Genomic DNA, 20,503 nt, shown 5'->3' with positions numbered 1-20,503 from the left:
TGCTCTGGGGCAGGGGGCGGCCCAAGAACCCCGCTGCTGCTTAGAGTGGGACACATCAGCTGAATCCCCTGCTGCTGATGATGGGGGCCAGGGGTATGTGGCAGCTTCTGGGAGTGGGGTCTCACACGGTGGCCCGAGGCTGCCCCAGCAGCAGCCAGTGTGGCTGGCCCAGGGGCTGCTCGAGTAGCCCCCGGGTCAGCCCCACCAGCTGCTGCAGAAGTCATGGAGGTCCCGGAAAGTCACAGAATCCATGACTTCTGTGACAGACTTGCAGCCTCACTTATGTAATATCAGTTCCTTTGAGGCTTTTCTTCAGCCAGTGGAATGCCGCTCCCTTTTTGTTAAGCTCTGTTGGGAAGTCTGCATTCATTATCATAATTTTGTCATTAAATGTGAGTAGCTTAAATATCACGGGCCTTGTTTTTTCTTGACTTCCTTATCTGAATTTGATATTCTCTATTTCAATTGGAGGAAAGTGCCCCTGCAAATTTAACAAGGCAGGTAGCAGTTTTTATAGCAAGGACATTGACTCTTTTTCCTCCCTCTCCCCCCACTTCTGCAGTCCTAGTATGTGAAGATTATTCCTTTGAGACCTAGTCTCAAAATACTCGTGTCTCTTCCATTTTCTCCATAATTGCCTTTAAAAGAAGCAGCTTCAGCATTTAATTCATCTGCCCTGTGGTTGTGTAATTTTTTTTTAGTTTTGTTCCCCCAGATAAACCCATCTGAGCATTCCTTTGAGAAGCAGCCTTTGAGAGGGTTTTAATATCCCCAGAACTCAGGGCTAACTATGTGGACGTCATTTTTCTGAGCACCACAATTTCCTGTGAGAGAGTTCCTGATGCTGAGCCACCATTGTTTCTTTGTTAGGTAAGTCCTCTGACACGCTTTTTTTTTTTTAATCAGTATGGTCCATTTTTTCTGGTTCATCTTTTGTCTTGCTGCTGGCAACTCTATGTTACCAGGAACTTTTTAAGTAAAAGCGTAGGTTTTATTTTCCTTGGTGTGGGAGAGGTGAGGAGTACACAAAACAGGCTGCTGTCTTTCCCTCCCGACTTCTAGCATAACTGACACATTTTGTGCCGCTCCATGTGACAGATATGTAAATTACTTAATGAGCTAATTTGTGTGTCTTCAATTAATTTCCTTATAGCCATAAACTTTATCTTTAAAAAAATTGTATAGACTTAGAGCTTGTATTGCTGTAATGAATGAAGCCCTTGGTTTATCTGCAGGGCAACAGCAAAGCAAGCTTCCCAGTCACAGTTCTCTCAATCTTGGGAACATCTGCTAAGAAGTTGTTTAGCCATTAACAGCCAGTTAGTGCAAAGTGAAAAGGAGTACTTGTGGCACCTTAGAGACTAACAGATTTATTTGAGCATAAGCTTTCATGAGCTACAGCTCACTTCATGAAAGCTTACGCTCAAATAAATCTGTTAGTCTCTAAGGTGCCACAAGTACTCCTTTTCTTTTTGCGAATACAGACTAACACGGCTGCTACTCTGAAACCTGTCAGTAGTGCAAAGTGTGCTGGTGAGTTTGTGCTGCGGCAGCTGGACCTGAGACCCACCAAACTCATCTCAGATAGGGACCACCAAACATCAACTCGATGGGAGTAATTTTTAATCTCTACTAAACTGGACTGGATGCATACTGGTCACCAACAGGCTCTGAAGCTCATTTGCAATGTTTTGAGACTTCCATGCCCCTCAACGCTGTCACACCTTCGAGATTGAAGTGCATTTTCTGGAATGATGAGTTTGTTAAAGTTCTGACCTTTTTGCATAGGCAGGATCTTCCACTCTCTGCACATACAAGCGACATCTTGTGCCCACTGCTGTCAGGGTGAATTCCTCATCCCATTGAAGTAAATGGTAAAACTCCCATTCAGTGGGGCCAGGAGTTTACCTTCAGTGTTCTTAAACTATTCCTGTAATTTGTGTCCCACCTAGTTCTTAAAAGGACATTAACTCCCATTTCCTGAAATATTAACACTACAAATATAACAAATAAACACAATATCCTCATTCACCTCAAAATATAATTGTGCAATTAAAAAGTAACTTTGACAATTATTCCAGCATCCTCCTGTTAATGTACATATTTTGTCCCCATGATTCATCAGTCATGTTTGAAGCCACAACCTTTAGATACATAACAGAGACCTCTTCCACTTCAACCATAGGAGTATCTGGTGGGCAAGTCCATTGTGTATGTGTGTGGTGGGGGACAATACAGTTTATCACTGAGTTACATAACTATTTGTGAATTAGAATGTTGCTAATCAGGATTCCTGGGTTCTCTTCCTGGCTCTGGGAACACAGATATGGTTTAGTGGTTAGACAGAGAGTAGCTAAGTGTAACAACATCCTTGTTTGGGTTGGCTGTAGAAAACGAACCTGTAATCTCTGAGCGTGAGCTGCTACCATTTGACCTAAAAATTAATGTTTATTAGCCTGGGGGCTGTAGCAGACTCACTAACCTCTATATGCAGTCAAGCCACTAGAGAGGGACAAAGGTCCTTATTGTGACTGTTGACTACACAAGTACATAATCTGGGCCATTTCCTCTGACAGGCAGTGTGGCAAATTGGATGAGACTTGGCTGTGTCCCGTGAGTGAGCTGGCTTCTATTCTCAGTCTGCCTGCACTGACCACATCCAACTTCTCCGTTATCTTAGCTGTTAAGTGGGCAAGTGATAGTCCCTAAGATAGGGGAATATGAGGCCTTAGTTGATGAAGGTTGTGAAGTGCACAGAAGTATTAAGACCAGTTTGGAGAAGATTAGAGCCAAGAGGCTTTTGGCTTGTAGTTCATTGTACCTTCCCCTGAGGCTACAGGTTATCAGGGGGAAGGGTCTGCTTTTCCTCCCTTTGTACCCTGCAATACAGAGGTCTGCCTTGGGTGGCACACTTCTCCCCAGAGGCACTAAAGGGCTGATATAACTTGTGCTGATGGATAAAAACCCTCAAGGCTCTGCTCAGTCAAACAGGATTGCTGGAAGTGTGTTAAAATCCATCCTCACCCCCTAGCCTGCCCTGGAGTGCCTCCTCCACTATGGTGGGAGCGGGAAGTTCAGGAGGACTAAAGTAGGCCTTCCTAGAGTTCCCCCAGCTGCTGCTTTAAGTCCCTTTTCTGCTGCTGGAATGACTGAGAAGCTGGCCTTTACTGCAAATAGTACTACCCCAAATGAAAAAGGAGCTTGAAAAGAAAAGAAAAATTAGTAGCACACTTAGCTTTATTGAAATTGAACAAATAACTTTTTTAATAAATGCTTTTACAGCAAGTGTAAAATTTTAAATGATCTTATGTTTTATCTTAGTTTCTTTTTCTGTGTAAGCAAAAATACCATTTTTATTTCAATTTTTTATTTTTTTCTACTTTAAAACATGTAACAAGGATTTGAACCACGTAGCTCTGGCACCAAAAGGTAACAGGTTATGAAAATCACAGTACAGTTTTAAAATTCTTAGGTTAGTCAATGATATTTAAAATGATCGCCACTTCGAGTAAAGATATAAATTAGAGGTCTGTAAACAAGTTGTGTTTACCTACAGAGCTATCAGTTGTAGCTACAATGAGAGCAGTAATAGAAAGAAACAGAAGGTCAATGCTAAACTGAGCTACACCAGCCAGGAAACAAGTTCTTAATAAATAGTGTGGTACAGGGCAGCACAATAGGTAAAATACAGTTTGGCACCTCAAGTTGCAAGTAAAAACAGCAGAAATTAAATGAAATAAGTGCACTCTCTTAGAACAAGAATAAAATGGGCAGTTTAACTGGTTTCTATGAGTGTCAGCTATCAAATAAATAGCACAATACACAAGTTTGACCCCAAAATTACAATTCTAATAAAGCAAGATAATATTAAAATGCACACCCACAAGGATATTAAAGTATAAATCATTTTTCCCTGTTAGAAATCAGTGACAACGCACAAAAGGACTTCTTGGTGAACTGCTAATTACAGACATTTTAAAGGAATGTAGCTCAGTAGACTTGTTTCAAATAGAAAGGCAGCATTATCCTGAATAAGTTTGGTCCTCTTATAACTCACTGTACTGTAGCCACTACAGTCCCATAATAGGTGTTTCAGGTTGGTCAGTTGTTTTTATTATTTTCAATATCTTAGTGACACTGTTGAGTAAAATTTGGCCTTGTTTAAGAATGTCTGATCAATGCAGAATCTGGAAGAACAATATTGAGTGTATGTAAGGGGATCCGTATTGCATGGTCCCACGGCATTTTTATTTTTAGTCAATCACTTTTTTCCTATGCTTTTTCTTCCGTTCCATTTTTTTGTCTTATTCTCTTCAGTAGCGTGGATGAAAAAAAATCCTCAGTCCAAATGACAGAAAGACATTTCATGGTTTATTTACAAGCAAATCGCTTTGGCAACAAGGTCCCAGCACCCCCAGCGAGTTGCCTACTTCTTGTGAATATCCTCGTGCCGTATAATTTTGTATGTAATCCAGTAAAAGATGTTGAAAATGAGGAAGGCTAGTGGGAACGCAGCTCGGGATATTGTATCAATCCTTTTTGCACGGTCAACAAACTTCTTTTTGATGGACTCTGAATCCTTTGGTGACGCCAGAGGGGGGTTTGGAGGAGTGGCCTTGACTGCGGTGCCATCTTTGACCTGGAGACAGTGACCCATCCCATAACCACTGAAATTGAATCGACTGTCACGGGTAACGTCATCTTCCTGGAGGATAAAGGACAGAAATAAGAGGCAATCAATTGTCTGTGTAGAATACAATTAAGGTTGTAGCATCCAGGAGCACTGCAAAGTTCCTTAACAAACCTGCGGACAAGCTTTGTGGTTCAAGTTAATATAACAAAATTTGCCCTACAAAATTCCACCGGTTCGCTCGCCTCAAGCTATATAATATTTTTTGACAGGTGAGTAAATATCATGCCCTTTATCATCATCCTGATAACTAGGTGATGAAGACTTCGTGCCTGAGCTGGTAAATTGTCATGACCGTTTTGATAGAATAACAATGTTTGAGCTACAATTACTGTCAGCCCTCCACGGATGATTCAAAACCACCAAACAAGTGACTCCATTCTCCTGCATTCTACTCGGGATGAAATGCAAGCCCAGAAGCTGCCCTAGTTCCTAAATTTGATGTGGCTGAGGACAAGAAAAGTCAGGAAGAGCATAGAGAACTCACTTGCTGTGCTATTTATTTCACTGTTGTTGTTATTATTATTAATTATTTATTATTATTTCACTTTTTTTTGACGGACAGACATTTCACTGTTGATTTTAAATAAACTTTCCTGAGGCTCACGAGTGCAGAGTGCTCTCTCATGTCTCTATTCCAACAGCTTTCTGATGGCAATACAGATCAAGGGATTGCAGAAAACAATGGGCCAGAGCTACAGCTAGTGTGAAGCTTTTTAACTCCACTGTCTCTCCTTCTGTTGAGGGTCACCCATCTGTACCACCTGTATCATCAAGCTTGCTTTGCTTACCTTAGAGCTGACATACTGATGTGAGCAAACAACAATGCATCAAAAGCCATGATAAAAGAAATAGGTTATACTGAGTGAGGCTAAAAGAAGTGAAGGCAACAAATCGTGCCTTTCAGACCCAAGTACTTTGGGGTGAAGACTGCCATATGCTATAATCACCAGTAGGTGTATAATTGTATTAACACAAGGCTTGTTACCACTTGTGTCCTTTTTGTCTCAAATCTTCAGCAGCATGAAAGTGAAATGTTTTGCTCTCTTGTTGCGATTTGTTCATTTTCAGTCCGTCTGGGAAAAGCTAAAAAGGTAAAAGTTCTGCTCCTACTATTATTATAAATAAGTAAAGTGCTTAAAGATGAGACTGCTGAGCCACGAGTTCAGGGCACGGTGCTTCTCTTGCATTAGTTAGTGACCATCCTAAACCCTGCTACAATGCAGGCAGACGCACTGCCTGCCATACTTTCTGTGTCACTAGCCATTGTAGACAAAATACAAACACAGAATGTGGAAGGTGATTAAAGGACGGCAGTTGTGTTATCACATGTATTTATTTTAAATATATACATATATTCTGTAATTTGTGAGGGCGCTTTAGGAGGAAGTTTAGCCTATCAGACTGAGCACAGGACTAGGAGACTCCAAAGTTCTAGTCCCAACTCAGCCACTGCCTTGTTGTGTGTCGCTGGGCAAATCCTTTCAATGCTCCAGGCCTGATTCTGATCTTATGCTACTGTAAATCAAGGATAACACACCTGGAGTCACTTCCAATTTATACCAGTGTAACTGAATGCAGATTCTAGCCCCTGTATTCAATTTTTCCATCTGCAAAAGGAATATAATAAATACCTACCTCACGAATTGTAAGGAATAAGTTGTTGTTATATGTGCAGGATATCAAAGATAGAAAATGCTATACAGTAGGAATACGGTAGTATTACCTTTATTTTGTTTTTAAAAAGAGCTTTTTCAGTAATCATTAAAAATACCAAAGATACACATAGAAATGCAAGCAGCAAGATGTTCTTACAACAGGTGACAAATTGGTTTTTCTCTGTTGCATGATAAATTATCCTTGCCCAACAGCCCACAGGGCAGGGGAGGTATAGTTATTTTACTTATTGAAAATATACAATGCTAGTTTCTAGGTGCCTCGATGACATGCAAAATACAATCCATTATAATAAAACAAAACAATAGAGAAATAGCAACAGCTCCCAACAAACCAAGCCCGTCTGCAAGAAACAAAACCCAATTGACATCCTTCTATTCTCCCACCCCCAACTCCCTCCTTCTCACACATTTTAGCTCTTCCCAGAATGATGGCCTTTGCTGTGTTCCTTGAACATCAACAGACTCAGGCTGTATCAGACCAAGGGAGGGAGTGTATTCCAAATTTAAGGTGCCTTTCAGCTCCAACTCCTCAATGTGCTTGTAGCCCAGAAACCGAAAGCCAGTTTCTCAGGTCTGAGCTAACCACAAACTTGTACCAGTTTAACTACAGTTGTGTGTTGTTAAATAGATTTAATTAAATCAGTTCAAGTGTGTGTGTAGATAAGGCCTCAGATAGTCAAACCCCACACTATTTATGGCTTTCTAAATTAAAAATCTATGTTAAACTCCATCTAGAAGCCAACAAACATCCACTGCAGAAGATAATGCATCAGTGTCATATGCCCACTTAATAAGTGAACTTGTTTCAACTGCTAAATGAATGCAAGCTTAGCATAATACAGCACATTACCACTAGCCAGTCTAGATGTATTAAAGATGTGGGTTATCGAGAGGAGGGTCACAGCTGAGTGAAACAGTCCCAATCTCCTAGCCAGGCACAGACAGGAAAAAAAGCAGCCATTTTCACTGATAATGGTCTACGAAGACTCCCAAATTCCACACTTGAGTAACAAATGGGGACACACTTTCAATCAAAGAAATAACTGTTGGCCCAGATCCTGAAATGTGGCCAAGAAAGATTCTGAAACAGGCTCCATGATATGGAAATGAAATGTAACTGTCTCCCTGTAATATTCTTAATTTTATGTCCATTTATGGAAATGATAAGAGGTGTGGGTGTAGTTTAGAATGTATGGAGAGCTGTAACTTGGATGGGGTTATAATAAATGAAAAAGAAATATGAGCAAGATTGAAGTGCTGTGTCCCTTAACTGTTCATTCCCACACTGTCAGAAGAATTGTGCTATGAAAATTAAATATGACACTTGTCTGTAGGAGGCGACCCCATAGTGTAGGGCATAATTACTGTGCTCTCTACATGTACACTAAGCTTGATCAAATCCAGTGGATTGCCTGGAGAACCAAACTATCTGGGCTTCTCTGCGGTATGTGACTGACTCTGTCTGGATGTTAAAGTCTCTCAGGACAATGAAGTTTGGAGACTTCATTCCTGCTGGGGCACCTGGATTGGCCACTGTTGGAGGACAGGCTATTGGGCTAGATGGATCTTTGGTCTGACCCAGTATGGCTGTTCTTATGATTTCATTACCAGGTTCGATAACAGTTCTGCCAGTCCATTTGTGATGTACACACAGTCGTCTGGTCAGCATATCAGCGGGAATCTCACATTAGTCTGCCTCTGGGTATACATAGCAGAAGCATTCATTCCCATTATTTTGATTTGGGGGTTATTTCCCTTTCTGCACCAAATGGATTCAGCATAACCACCTCACTTTCCTTGTCCTGCTGGGTTTATGCAGGTCTGAGTAGACTATAGTGTGGTTATTTTAAATGTATGTAATTAGTGCTGCATTTTAATTAAAATGTGAGACAATCATTAACAGGGCTGCCAAATTGTGACGAAAGGGAACAGAGGAGTTTTATTAAAGAACTGAATTTGCATGCAGGAAAATCCTTCAACCCAGAGATCCCAGCTGAGATAAAGCACACAGGGCAATAGAGGCAAATGCCTGAAGAACCCAGGATCAGAGATGCACAGAGACCCAAGGGAAGTGGTGTGGTGGGAGCAAAGCTGATTTGGGCTTGATTCCACTCTGTTTAAGTGTAAAGCCACACTAACTCCAGGGAAGTCAGTGTAGACCAATGTAAAACCGGTCTGTTTGAGTGAGGTTTGTGGGTCAGTGACAAACTCCAGAACCCTATCTGCCCACAGGCAAACAAATACAATTTAATTTGCAACTACATTTGCTAAAACCTAAAAACTTTCCAAATTGAAAATATGTAGGAGAAACTTCCCTGACACAAGTCTGCCTGCCTTTCTCATTGATTTTTATGGGGAATGAATTTCTGACCAGCCTAATTGCTCTCAGTGAGTGGAAAATGGTGGCTTCAGTAGGGTCTCATTTTTAAAGGGGCTTTAATCCTGCTCACTCTGTGCACCTGGTGCATGACAGCCTCCAGGTACCACCAACATGTAACTGTTAAGACACTACAACGCTACATCATTTTGTCCTCTTCACTTGATCAGGTAACTGGGACTGTCCAGGACAGAGAACAAGTCCCTCAAATAGATTCGAGCTGAAGCATAGACCATAGAGTAATTTCCCAAGGGAAGTCGTGGAAGCCACCTTGCCTGAAACATTTAAACCTGGGCTGAGTGAAAGCACTTGGGAATTTACTGTCAAAGAATAATCCCAGTGCAGCAGACAACCTCAGGATCTCAATTGTTGGCTCTGGTGGAGGTGTTTCCCTTACCGGACTGTAGCGATGAGGGATACATGGTTACAGTTCTAGTGTGGCTGGCAGCCCAACAAATCTCACTGTTAGGAATCTTTTCCTGATTTTTTTCAGCCTTGGTTTTCAATTCTTTCAATTTTCCCTCTTTTCAGTGAGACCATACTTAGGGCTAGATTGTAAGAATACAATCCACCCTAAGTAAGGGGCAGTGCCTATCTCAGAGTCACTGTGTGGTCCCTGGAGAAGTAGTGTCATCTGCAGCAGCCTTTTGATAGATACTGATGACTTCCCTTTCTATGCCTACTGGCTGGTGAAATGGGTGAGGGAGGGTGGATTTAAGGCTTCATCCATGCCCTGCTTGCTTACCTACATCCCACTCATATGCATGGAAAGGAAAGTGGCAACCCCACAGAGGGTTCCCCAACCTGAGCTCTGACCTACAATGTAGGTAGCCTATACAGGAAAATTAAGGGAGTACCTTATGCATCCATACTCCCCCTGTAGTTGCATTGAACAAGCAACAGTCTTCCCCAGCAAAGAAGGAAGCCTGGCAGCTACCAACAGCAAAAGAAGGAATGTAAAAGAAGACCATCCATGCCATGTTGTGGGGATGTGGGGAACCAGCTGAATTCCGCTGCCATCTTTGAGTGTTCCCCATATCACTGCCACTTACTTCGGTCAAACATAACAAATACATGCATATAATTCCTCCAGCTAAAGATTAGCCATGCAGAGAAGGAAAAGAACATGTTTTTTTCTCTATTGATAGATCCTTTCCTTTAAACTATTTACTAAAACCACAAATATCCAGAGAGAGATTACCACAGCTTCCTCAGACAGACCTCATGCATTTAATTTATGCAAATGCTTCTCAAAACTAATTAAACATTTCAAATGATATTAATAATTTAAAATCCATAGCTAAAAATAGACAGGAATGTCTGCATGGTCTTAAAAGTATTCGCATGCAAGTTCCCTTAGGTTTGTTTGGGTTTTTTTGCAGCAAATAAAGACAATCGACAAATCAATGCCTTTTCCAATTACCAGTTTTAAGCACTGAGCTTCTCATCAATAAAGTGTTGGGTTTTCTCCATATCTTCCATACTATAGATTATCCTCCTTCCTGGCTTTGCATATCATTTATGTTCTGCTAGCCAAAAATCTCAATCATCTGGATTTCACCTGCTGTTTTTACATGGCTCTGAAGTGAGATTGGGTTAAACAAAGTTGTTGCATTTTAAAAACATCCTGACAGCTTGATGCTATTAGGAATTTACTACCACAAATTCTCCATTGTCTTTTCATTTTGATCTGCTTTTATAAAAGGATCATTCTATTAAAACAATTTTTTTTATTCATAGCAAATGAGACATCATAAGATTAAAAATCAATAGGCATTCAAAGATACAGCAGCCTGATCTGTTAACCTTTTACACAATTGTTTTTTCATGGGGTAAGTGATAAATGCAAACTCCCACACGGTCATTAATAATATGCATAGGATGGAAATGAAATAAGGTCCTGTGTAAAATTTAACCATAATCATGTACACCAAGCGCAAGTTTGCTATATGATCTTGTACAGTTGATAGTTGTTTACCATATAGACTGCATTGCATGTATTTGTGTTTGGGCATCTCTTTGCTATAACGGTCTGCATTTCTTACTTGTTGTCTATGGTATGACAGATTTGGAAGGAGTTTGGGGAATACTCAATGGGATAAAAATTAACTCATCTGTATAGTGGGCCAGCCCACTTTATTACTTTCCAGTCTTGAGAACAGGAGCAGTGATACATGTGTCTTTAATGGAAGAAAGGGAATTATGGAAATAGGAGATATTTTACATGCCACTATCAGTTTCCTCCTCCCAGCTGTCTTCCCCTTTGCCTCTGCTGGCTGTAGTAAAATCTCAGTAGTCCTCTCTCTCCCTTTTACTTCTTCTTCCATCATATCATCTGCCTACTAACCCCCAGCCCTGGCCAGCGCCCGTTTTCTCTGCTCCCACTCCCATACCACTGCCTCTGGAGAAAATCTCAAGACCATGCAGATTTTCACCAGAGTGGTTTGCTCATCCTTCTTTTTCAAAATGGTCCTGGCCAAACAGCATCATGTTGCCATTGTCACTGGCTCCCAGGCCCATCACCTCCATTGTCTATTTGCCACATGCAACTCCCTTCACAAATCCTTTTCTCTTCCTGCCCCCTCCACCTGTTCCATACAAGATCTCGCTCTCTTTTCCAAAGAGAAGACCAAGAAGCTTTCCCATAATTTCTCTTTCCAGCCCCTTTCCTTTCCTTCTTTAATGCCATGACTAGACTGGGTGGGGATGCACAGATGTTGCTATGCCAACACTCTTCTCATTCTCCTCCAGGATTAATGCTCTCACCTGCTGAATACTTCTAATCCCTCATCCTGCTCCTATAAATCCATTCCCTCCTGCCTCTTAACCTGATTTAACCCCAACATCTCCCTCCTCCTCAATTTCTCTTTACTCTTTGGATCCTCCCTCTCTAAATAAAAGCATACAGAGGACTCCCCCATTCTCAGTAAAATGCCATTGGATTCACCAGACTGTCCCGCTTCCAACATAATTGTTCCCTTCCCTTAATGTCTAACCTCTTTAAATATGTCATTTACAATTATTGTCTAAATTCACTGATCTCTGCCAGTCTGTGTTCTGTCCCCTTCACTCCACCAAAACTGCCTCACAAAGATCTCTAGTGACCTCTTCTTAGCCAAATCTCAAGGTCCCCACAGCATCTCACTCTTGACCTGTCCACTGCTTCTGCAATTCTGTCCTCTCCCAGTTCTATTCCTAATGTTCTAACTGTTACTTCAGCATCTCTTTTGGTGGGTCCTTCTCGTTCATCCTCCCAGTATCAATAGAAGTGCCACAGGGCTCTCTCCTGCCGCCTTCATGATTTACACCTTTTCTTTGGGTGGCCCATCACTTCACTCAGTTTCAACCATCATCTCTATGCTGATGACTCTCGTATCTATCTCTGTATCCCAAATTCGTGTCTCTCCATCCAATCCTGCACCACAGTTTCTCTTTCTTAACTTGCTCCTAAACAAATGCCGTATCTTCCTCTTGCAAAGCCTCTCCTTTCTCCGTGTCACTGGATCACATAGGAAGGTACAAAGCAGCTGGAGCATTCTGCTGAATGTGACCTTTAGATATTTGTTAGCTCAATAACCTCACCCAGTGCCCTCATAATCAACATTTGTGCTTCTTTTGGACTTCAGGTTTCTGCATCCTCATCCTTTGTCCAAAAAAAAAAAATTGCTCTTAGAGGAACAGTTCTGAGGCCCAGCTCGACTCATAAGAACATTAACATAAAAAACGTTGGGTCACAGGCTCTTGATTGCCAAACCCTGTTCCAGTTAAAAAAATTTATAGACTTGGCTACTAAGGTACATGAATTTCTCTCTCTTTAGTTTCTCAGAATAACTAAACATGCTTGAATGCTTACACTGATTTTAAGTGACTTAGAAATATAGACTTTTAAATAGAAGTTGAACAGAAAACCAGCTAAGTAGAAGAACACACATCTGTTTTTGGAAATTCATATAGTTTACCATATCTCAAAACAGTTCTAATTATGCAAGACATTTTGCAACAGCTCATGATCTATTTGTACTACATTTCACTAAATAGGCCATTCCCAGATCCTGACATGAAAAACTGATGTATTGTTGAATCATGTTGATTGACCCTCCCCTGTCTTGGCTTGTTCTGATGGCTCAGAAACTTGCTGCATGATCCGCTTAGTGAATTTTGGAAAATGAATACTAAAAGTATGCAAACCCAGAATGTGGGATTTTGTTATTTTTCTAAGTGTGGAGCTTAACAGAAAGAGTTGCCAATCATGCATATTAGATCGTGCTCTATGCTACGCAAAACTCAATAACTTGCTAAATTATCCATAAGAAGAGAGTTCAATGATTCAAAATATTGCTGGAACTGCAGTGCCATGCCCAGTAATAACAGGCACAGTAATGACATCTACCTTTTCTTATATGTTCTAAATTTATAACTGTGTGCTAAATTCTATATTAGCATACACAACACCTACAGGAACACATGCTTAATAAATAAGCAATATTTGTTTAAGCTTTAGGTGTTTGCTAAAGATAAGGCTCAAACTGATGTGTTTTCAACTACTGTTGGTTCTATTCTTAGAGAATGAAGTTAGGCACTCAATAACATCGATTGCATATATTCTTTTTATACCTGAAGGAATGTCAGTGTCTTGAAATTAAGGGGTGGAGGAGTGGGAGAATAAGAGGAGAGGGATTTGGGGCTGCAGCAAGGGGAGGGGGGCTTTGGGGAGCAGGATAAATGGGGATGGGAAGTAGGGGAGGGAAGGAGATTGGGGCTCAGATGAGGGAGGTGTGGCACGCCTAGCTCTGCCAGTGCACCAGAACCATGCAGCACCAAATTCCCCCTGCCCCCAGTGCACCCCAACCCCCTGCACCTCAATCTTCCTGCACCCCACAGCTCTGCCAATGTACCCCAATCCATGCACAAACTCTGCACATATCCACATCCACAGACTAGCTCTTTGTGGCAGGAAGCATCTCTGTTATTAAAGTGGTGCAGCAGCACCACGACAGTTAAGGTTGTCTCACAGCTTCTATTTAAAAGAATACCTTTCTAAGTCATTTAAAATCAACATGTTTTGTTGGATTTCTTTGAAAATTTGGTGCATCTCAGAAGGATGCAGGGTAAAGGTAGTGACCCAAATTTGGGGTCCTTTGAGCTAGGGGTCATGGAGAGGTAACCCCTGGAAAAAAATAGCAATTTTTCAAAAGGTTTCTAAATGGCTTTTTTTTTTTTTTTTTACAGAGCTGGAGATCGAACTATTAATGTGATGCAGGTCAAAATGGTCACAGTCTGACAAGCTTTATCCAAGGTAGTGCATGGCACCCACTAAATCTTTGGGAGACCCAAATTGAGAACAGCATCTAAGCACATATTCCCTTCTTCTCTTACACAGATGTGTAGTCTGGAAGGACTGCAGTGTGCATGCACCAATAAAGGAAAAAAAATGAGAGGGTTTCTATAAAGCCACTTTATGCTTGCCTGGGTAGTTCAAAGGAATAAAGAAAATTTATCCATGTCTTACCTGAAACTGTCCTTTTGTGGAGTAATGAGGTCTCCAGACCCAGGACATTGGGCACTCTGCTCTATGCAGCCTTAGAGGAAGGCCAAACCTGTCAATCAGAGGCAGGGGAGTTGTGGCTGCACCTCTGAGAAACTGCCAATTGAGACACTTCCATAGCCTAGCACTCTATATCAGTAAGGAAAATTAAGATCTAAGACAAAAGAGAACAACCCTCCTGCAGAGCAAGGAATTCAATGAACAACAAACACTGAGTGCCAATTTATTATTCAATATATTTTCCCAATTAACACCCCATAAAGGGTAGGGGGATCTGTGGACCTCAATACTTCAAGAAAGGAAATGTTCAGGTAAGACAGAAAAAAATGTCCTATTATTATTTGTAATGATTCATAGATTCATAGATACTAAGGTCAAAAGGGACCATTATGATCATCTAGTCTGACCTCCTGCACAATGCAGGCCACAGAATCTCACCCACACACTCCTGTGAAAAACCTCACCTATGTCTGAGCTACTGAAGTCCTCAAATCATGGTTTAAAGACTTCAAGGAGCAGAGAAGCCTCCAGCAAGTGACCTGTGCCCCATGCTACAGAGGAAGGCGAAAAACCTCCAGGGCCTCTTCCAATCTGCTCTGGAGGAAAATTCCTTCCCGACCCCAAATATGGTGATCAGCTAAACCCTGAGCATATGGGCAAGATTCACCAGCCAGATACTACAGAAAATTCCTTCCTGGGTAACTCAGATCCCACCCATCTAATATCCCATCACAGGCCATTAGGCCTATTTACCATGAATATTTAAAGATCAATTAATTACCAAAATCACGTTATCCCATCATACCATCTCCTCCATAAACTTATCAAATTTAATCTTAAAGCCAGATAGATCTTTGGTCCCCACTGCGTCCCTTGGAAGGCTATTCCAAAACTTCACTCTTCTGATGGTTAGAAACCTTCGTCTAATTTCAAGTCTAAACTTCCTGGTGGCCAGTTTATATCCAGTTGTTCTTGTGTCCACATTGGTGCTGAGCTGAAATAATTCCTCTCCCTCTCCTGTAATTATCCCTCTGATATATTTATAGAGAGCAATCATATCTCCCCTCAACCTTCTTTTAGTTAGGCTAAACAAGCCAAACTCCTTAAGTCTTCTTTCATAAGACAAGTTTTCCATTCCTTGGATCATCCTAGTAGCCCTTCTCTGTACCTGTTCCAGTTTGAATTCATCCTTCTTAAACACGGGAGACCAGAACTGCACACAGTATTCCAGGTGAGGTCTCACCAATGCCTTGTATAATGGTACTAAAACCTCCTTATCCCTACTGGAAATACCTCTCCTGATGCATTCCAAGACCGCATTAGCTTTTTTCATGGCCATATCACATTGGAAGCTCATAGTCATCCTATAGTCATAGGCTATAGTCAACTCATAGTCAACCAATACTCCAAGGTCCTTCTCCTCCTCCATTACTTCTAATTGATGCGTTCCCAGCTATTATAGCAGGTAATAACGAAAATTCTTGTTATTAATCTCTAAATGCATAACCTTACACTTCTCACTATTAAATTTCATCCTATTACTATTGTTCCAGTTTACAAGGTCATCCAGCTCCTCCTGTAGAATATCCTGGTCCTTCTCTAAATTGACAATACCTCCCAGCTTTGTATCATCCGCAATCTTCATTAGCACAATCCCACTTTCTGATGTCCATAGATCCATTACATTGAGATTTTCATAGAAGTACCCACTTTCGGGGGGGTTGGGGCAGCTGGAGAACAACAACATTCAGTTATGTATAGATATGAAAGAGGATAACCTTTTCCTAATAGTTACTGGGATACCACAGTAAAGAACATCTGTCTCTCTGAAGGCAGCATCAGATGGCTGGATTTTCAACTTGTAGAATTTTGAAGGTAGCATGAACAGTTGCTCAGGTGGCTGCTTTACTTGTATGAGAAATATGATCTTTCTGCCCATGAATTTGCCATGATTCTGAGGGAGAGAGCTCCGACATTGGAAGATGGAGCTAGGCTTTTTGATTTGTAAATTTCTGATATACGGTATCTCAGCCATCTGGAAATGGATGTTTTCAAAGTCTGACACCGGATAATAGAGCACAAAGCTTTTGTCCTTCTGGCCTGAGCTGTGCAATGAATAGATCAGGGGTTGGCAACCTTTCAGAAGTAATGTGCTGAGTCTTCATTTATTCACTCTAATTTAAGGTTTCGCGTGCCGGTAATACATTTTTAGAAGGTCTCTCTCTATCAGTGTATATTATATAACTAAACTATTGTTGTATGTAAAGTAAACAAGGTTTTTAAAGTGTTTAAGAAGCTTCATTTAAAATTAAATTAAAATGCTGATCTTATCAGTTTAGTGCAGTGGTTCTTAATCTGGGGTGCACGCACCCTCTGGGGATGCGAGCTGTCCTTTCTGGGGGAGTGAGACTTGAGATTTTTTTAGAAGGTAAATCATTGAAAATATGAATTAAGCACAGGCACATAAGTACAACTACTTTGTGTCATCAAACATTATGTATTTATTAACATTATAAATTTTTGAACTATTACTATAATATACAAAGCAGTTTTTAAGCTAATTGTAGTGTAATTTTTGATAAGGGCTGCAGAGCGCTGGGCCCTGGTCAGAAGCAGAGCCCTGGGCTGGCTGCCAATACCCCAAGCCGGCAGGAGGGCTGAGCAGGGCCGGAGTCCCGGACCCCAGCTGGCAGGGGGCCAGGCGGCTGGAACCCCAGACCAGCAGCAAGGTGAGCGGGGCCAGCAGCTGGTATCCCAGGCCGGCAGCAGGCTGAGCAGAGCAGATGGCCGGGACCCCAGCTGGCAAGGGACTGGCAGCTGGAACCCCAGACTCAGCAGACTGAACTGGGTGGCCGACAGAACCCCAGACTGGCAGTGGCTCACCCACTGCTGGTCTGGGGTTCTGACGGCTCCTGGCCACTGGCCCCACTCAGCCCGCTGGCGGCCAGGGTTTCCGTTCACCCAGGCAGGCAGCGGGCTGAGCGGGGCCGGCAGCTGGGACCCCAGCTGGCAGCAGCATGCCAGTAAAAATCGGCTCGCATGCTACCTTTGGCCAGAAGGTGGCCAAATCCGTTGTCCCATCCACTGATGGCAACGAGTGTGGATTTTAAGGTCACCATTTTGAAATGTTATTTTATTAATTTTAATGATCTGTAGAGATATTTGATGTCGAGACGTGCCCTGTAACCATTTTTAAAAAAACAAAACAAGGAACAATACCATGTAAAGCTTTTTTTTTTTCTCTGAAGAGACAGGATGGGTTCAATTGCTCCCATTTGTAGGAGATCTAGAATGGCTTTCTGCATACCCTGACTCCTGCTCAGGTTCGAAGCTCTTTTTTTAAATAGGTTGAGAGAGACCATACTTGCAATACCATCCACCCACGTTAGCATTGCTTGTGAAAACATGTGAGGCACTTAGGGTGTCAGAGGACAATTCTCTGGTGTTTGTTTATTTTTGTTGGCCTGATGCCTTCAGTTGCAGGGCCTATTGCAGCTGCACAGGTGGGCCTCAGGGAAAAAAAGTCTGGGAACGCCTGTGCTAGAGGCATCCCCTGAATCAGATTCTTTAGAAGATGCAGATTGGGGGCTTTCTTGTGCTTTATGTTAAAGTGACGAAAGGGTTCTGAACATTTGTGAGACTTTATTATTCCTCCACTTGATCCTCCTCCTCCTCAGATTGATGGTTCCCTAGAAGTGTGTGTGTGTGGGTGGGTGGGTGGGGGGGACTTTATAGTTGCTCTTTTGAGAAGCTTTCTTGCGCTGAGAAAGAGGGGTTTGTGCTGAACCATGCCCGGAAAGGGACTTCCCAGGGTCTTATGTTTTGTTAAAGGGAGATTCCCGGAAGTGGCCTGGATATAGTTGGATCCCATTCTAGGAGCACCACAGGCTCCAAACCTGGAAATTCACAGGGAGTCCTTGGCCTGTTTGCTGCACTGAGAGACAGTGCTGGGCTGACATTGCTGGAAGGGAGTAACCGAGCCACTGCAGGATTGGGCAGGGATGTGCTGTGGAATAGAGGCTCCTGAAGGCTCCTTACCAGGCTCTCCTAGCTCTCTCTCTGTCCAGATCCCGTCAGTAGCGCCTTGCCACCGCAGCAGTGCTGGGGAGTGTCTGGGCAGCTGCTCCGTGATTAATGGAGGTGGCTGTGAATGTTGGCTCCAGTGGCTGGGTCAAAAGCTTCCCTGGCTCTTTGATTCTGTATATTAATCTCCACTCCCACTACATGGGGGATGGGGAGGAAGGAACCTCTCCTGGCTGATCTCGAAGTGCTGCTGTTGCTTGTGCCAGGCCCCACGGGATTTTGCTGCTGAGATGTTGCCCATGTTTCCTGGGGGCTTTCTTATGTGGGGAAAGAGGCTGCTGGAAACACTGTTCCTGTCGACCAGTTGAAAGAGGCCGGGGCCTCCACAGAACAGGTACAGGTCTCCCTGCAGGCATGTAATCAGCAGGGGAGATGCAGGAGACCATCTCTTGTGTTCCTTCTCATCATTCTCCATCATCCTGCAAGTCAGTGGACTGGGTCTTAGGACACCTGGGCTCAATTTATGACTCTGCCACAGACGGTGAGTTTGAGCAGTCTCAATCTTGCAGGCCTAGATCCTCAAAGGTATTTAGGTGCCTAACTCCCACTGGCCCTGTCAAAAGGGGTGAAATTAAATTCCTACGCATGCCTCTGGGAATCACTTAGATACGACAGTGATGGGGACCAAGTAACTGGACAGAGTAAAATGAGAGGGCCTTGTGTACATATCTAGAGCAGTTGCCCAGCTTACAGTAATGGAGTGTACCACCTACTTTATGATTTTTCCCCCGGTGATGTTTCTTTGCAAGTTTCCAAAGCACAGTTGCGGGTATAACACGCAGATTTCAATTTGAAATTAAGTATAAGCCTGTGAGAGATAACATCAAAGCAAAGTTTCATTTCCAAATGCCTCTCAGTATAGAGGAATATATGTCCCATTGTGCAGGAAACTATAGCAACCCTCAAATAAAGCCCCCTCTGGGGCTAAATGCAGCCGCCAAACGGAGATCACACTGCACAACAATGGGGGGGGGAGGGGATATTAGTCAAGGAGATCAAGGCAAAGCCCCACTCTTACAAAAAGTGCAATGGAGTCGCTGATAGCCTCTGTTTTTAAACTTCCATGTACAAATAAGCTGCATGGAACGCAATGCCTCTGCCTCAAAAGGATGAAGAGCTGTGTCATCCCTGGAAACTGGTTTGAGGGAATCTAGGTATTTCAGAATGTGATGCTTGGGCCACTAAGACATCACCACAAGGAACAGCTATGCAGGGGACATTTTAAATGTGTTTGTCATGTTTAAACAGTTGCTTCCAACTTCTCTATCTTGGAATAGCTCCTAAAACAAATGAAAATATAATAAATACAACAATCTGTTTAGTCCTGCTATAAGTGCAGGGGACTGGACTAGATGACCTCTCGAGGTCCCTTCCAGTCCTATGATTCTCTGATTAAGAGATTATATCCAAGGCATGACATAGTCATATGTTCCCCTTCTGCTCAGCAGGGCCTGCTCTAATAACTATATAAAACAAAGAAAAAAGAGAGAGGCAGTTCCTCCTTATGTCATTATAAGATGATGTTGTGTTTAGTTTGCCTATTGCTTCGAAGGTGATAAATTATATGATTTTTTGCCATTATATATGGCTGCTGTTTATTTGGGCTGTCAAATCCTTGTGCAGAAATCCAATACTGCCCTCTTGTCACACACTTATCTAAAACGTGTACTGCTGCAAGGCCCAAAATGAAATAGCTATTGTGTGCCAACCTGCCAATTTGCCAGTGTTGTCTACAGAGCCTTGTAAAGGTCCTTCTGACTCAAACCACAAGTGTCATGTTAGTAGCCAATATGGCTAGCTGCTGCCTTTTATAGAATTATAGAAGCACAATATAGTCCAGGGGTGGGCACATTTTTTGGCCTGAGAGTCACATCGGGGTTCCAAAACTGTATGGAGGGCTGGGTAGGGAAGGCTGTGCCTCCCCAAACAGCCTGGCCCCTGCCCCCTATCCACCCCCCTCCCACTTCCCGTCCCCTGATTGCCCCCCCTCAGAATTCCCTCCATCCAACCCCTCTGCTCCTTGTCCCCTGACCACCCCCTCCTGGGATCCCTTGCCCCTAACCCGGGACCCCACCCCCATCCGATCCCCCCCTTGCTCCCTCTCCCCTGACTGCCCCAATCCCTATCCA

At 42.6% G+C, this 20,503-nt stretch overlaps 1 protein-coding gene across 4 annotated transcripts in view; it reads right to left on the bottom strand.

The window, feature by feature from the left end:
• Window positions 1-4,122: 4,122 nt before the first annotated feature.
• GLRA2 (glycine receptor alpha 2) overlaps window positions 4,123-20,503 on the bottom strand; it is a 169,865-nt gene continuing 153,484 nt past the window's right edge. For all 4 annotated transcript variants that reach the window (XM_038413744.2, XM_038413753.2, XM_038413788.2 and 1 more), the window contains one exon: window positions 4,123-4,705. In XM_038413744.2, the coding sequence (XP_038269672.1) occupies window positions 4,427-4,705 (279 nt within the window). In that variant the 3' untranslated portion in view covers window positions 4,123-4,426. The remainder of the gene's footprint in view (window positions 4,706-20,503) is intronic.

The sequence above is a fragment of the Dermochelys coriacea genome, chromosome 1 (assembly GCF_009764565.3).
Source record: "Dermochelys coriacea isolate rDerCor1 chromosome 1, rDerCor1.pri.v4, whole genome shotgun sequence".
NCBI classification, from domain to species: domain Eukaryota; kingdom Metazoa; phylum Chordata; order Testudines; family Dermochelyidae; genus Dermochelys; species Dermochelys coriacea.
Note: the sequence above shows the minus strand (reverse complement) of the source record. Positions and strands in the feature narration are given on the sequence as shown.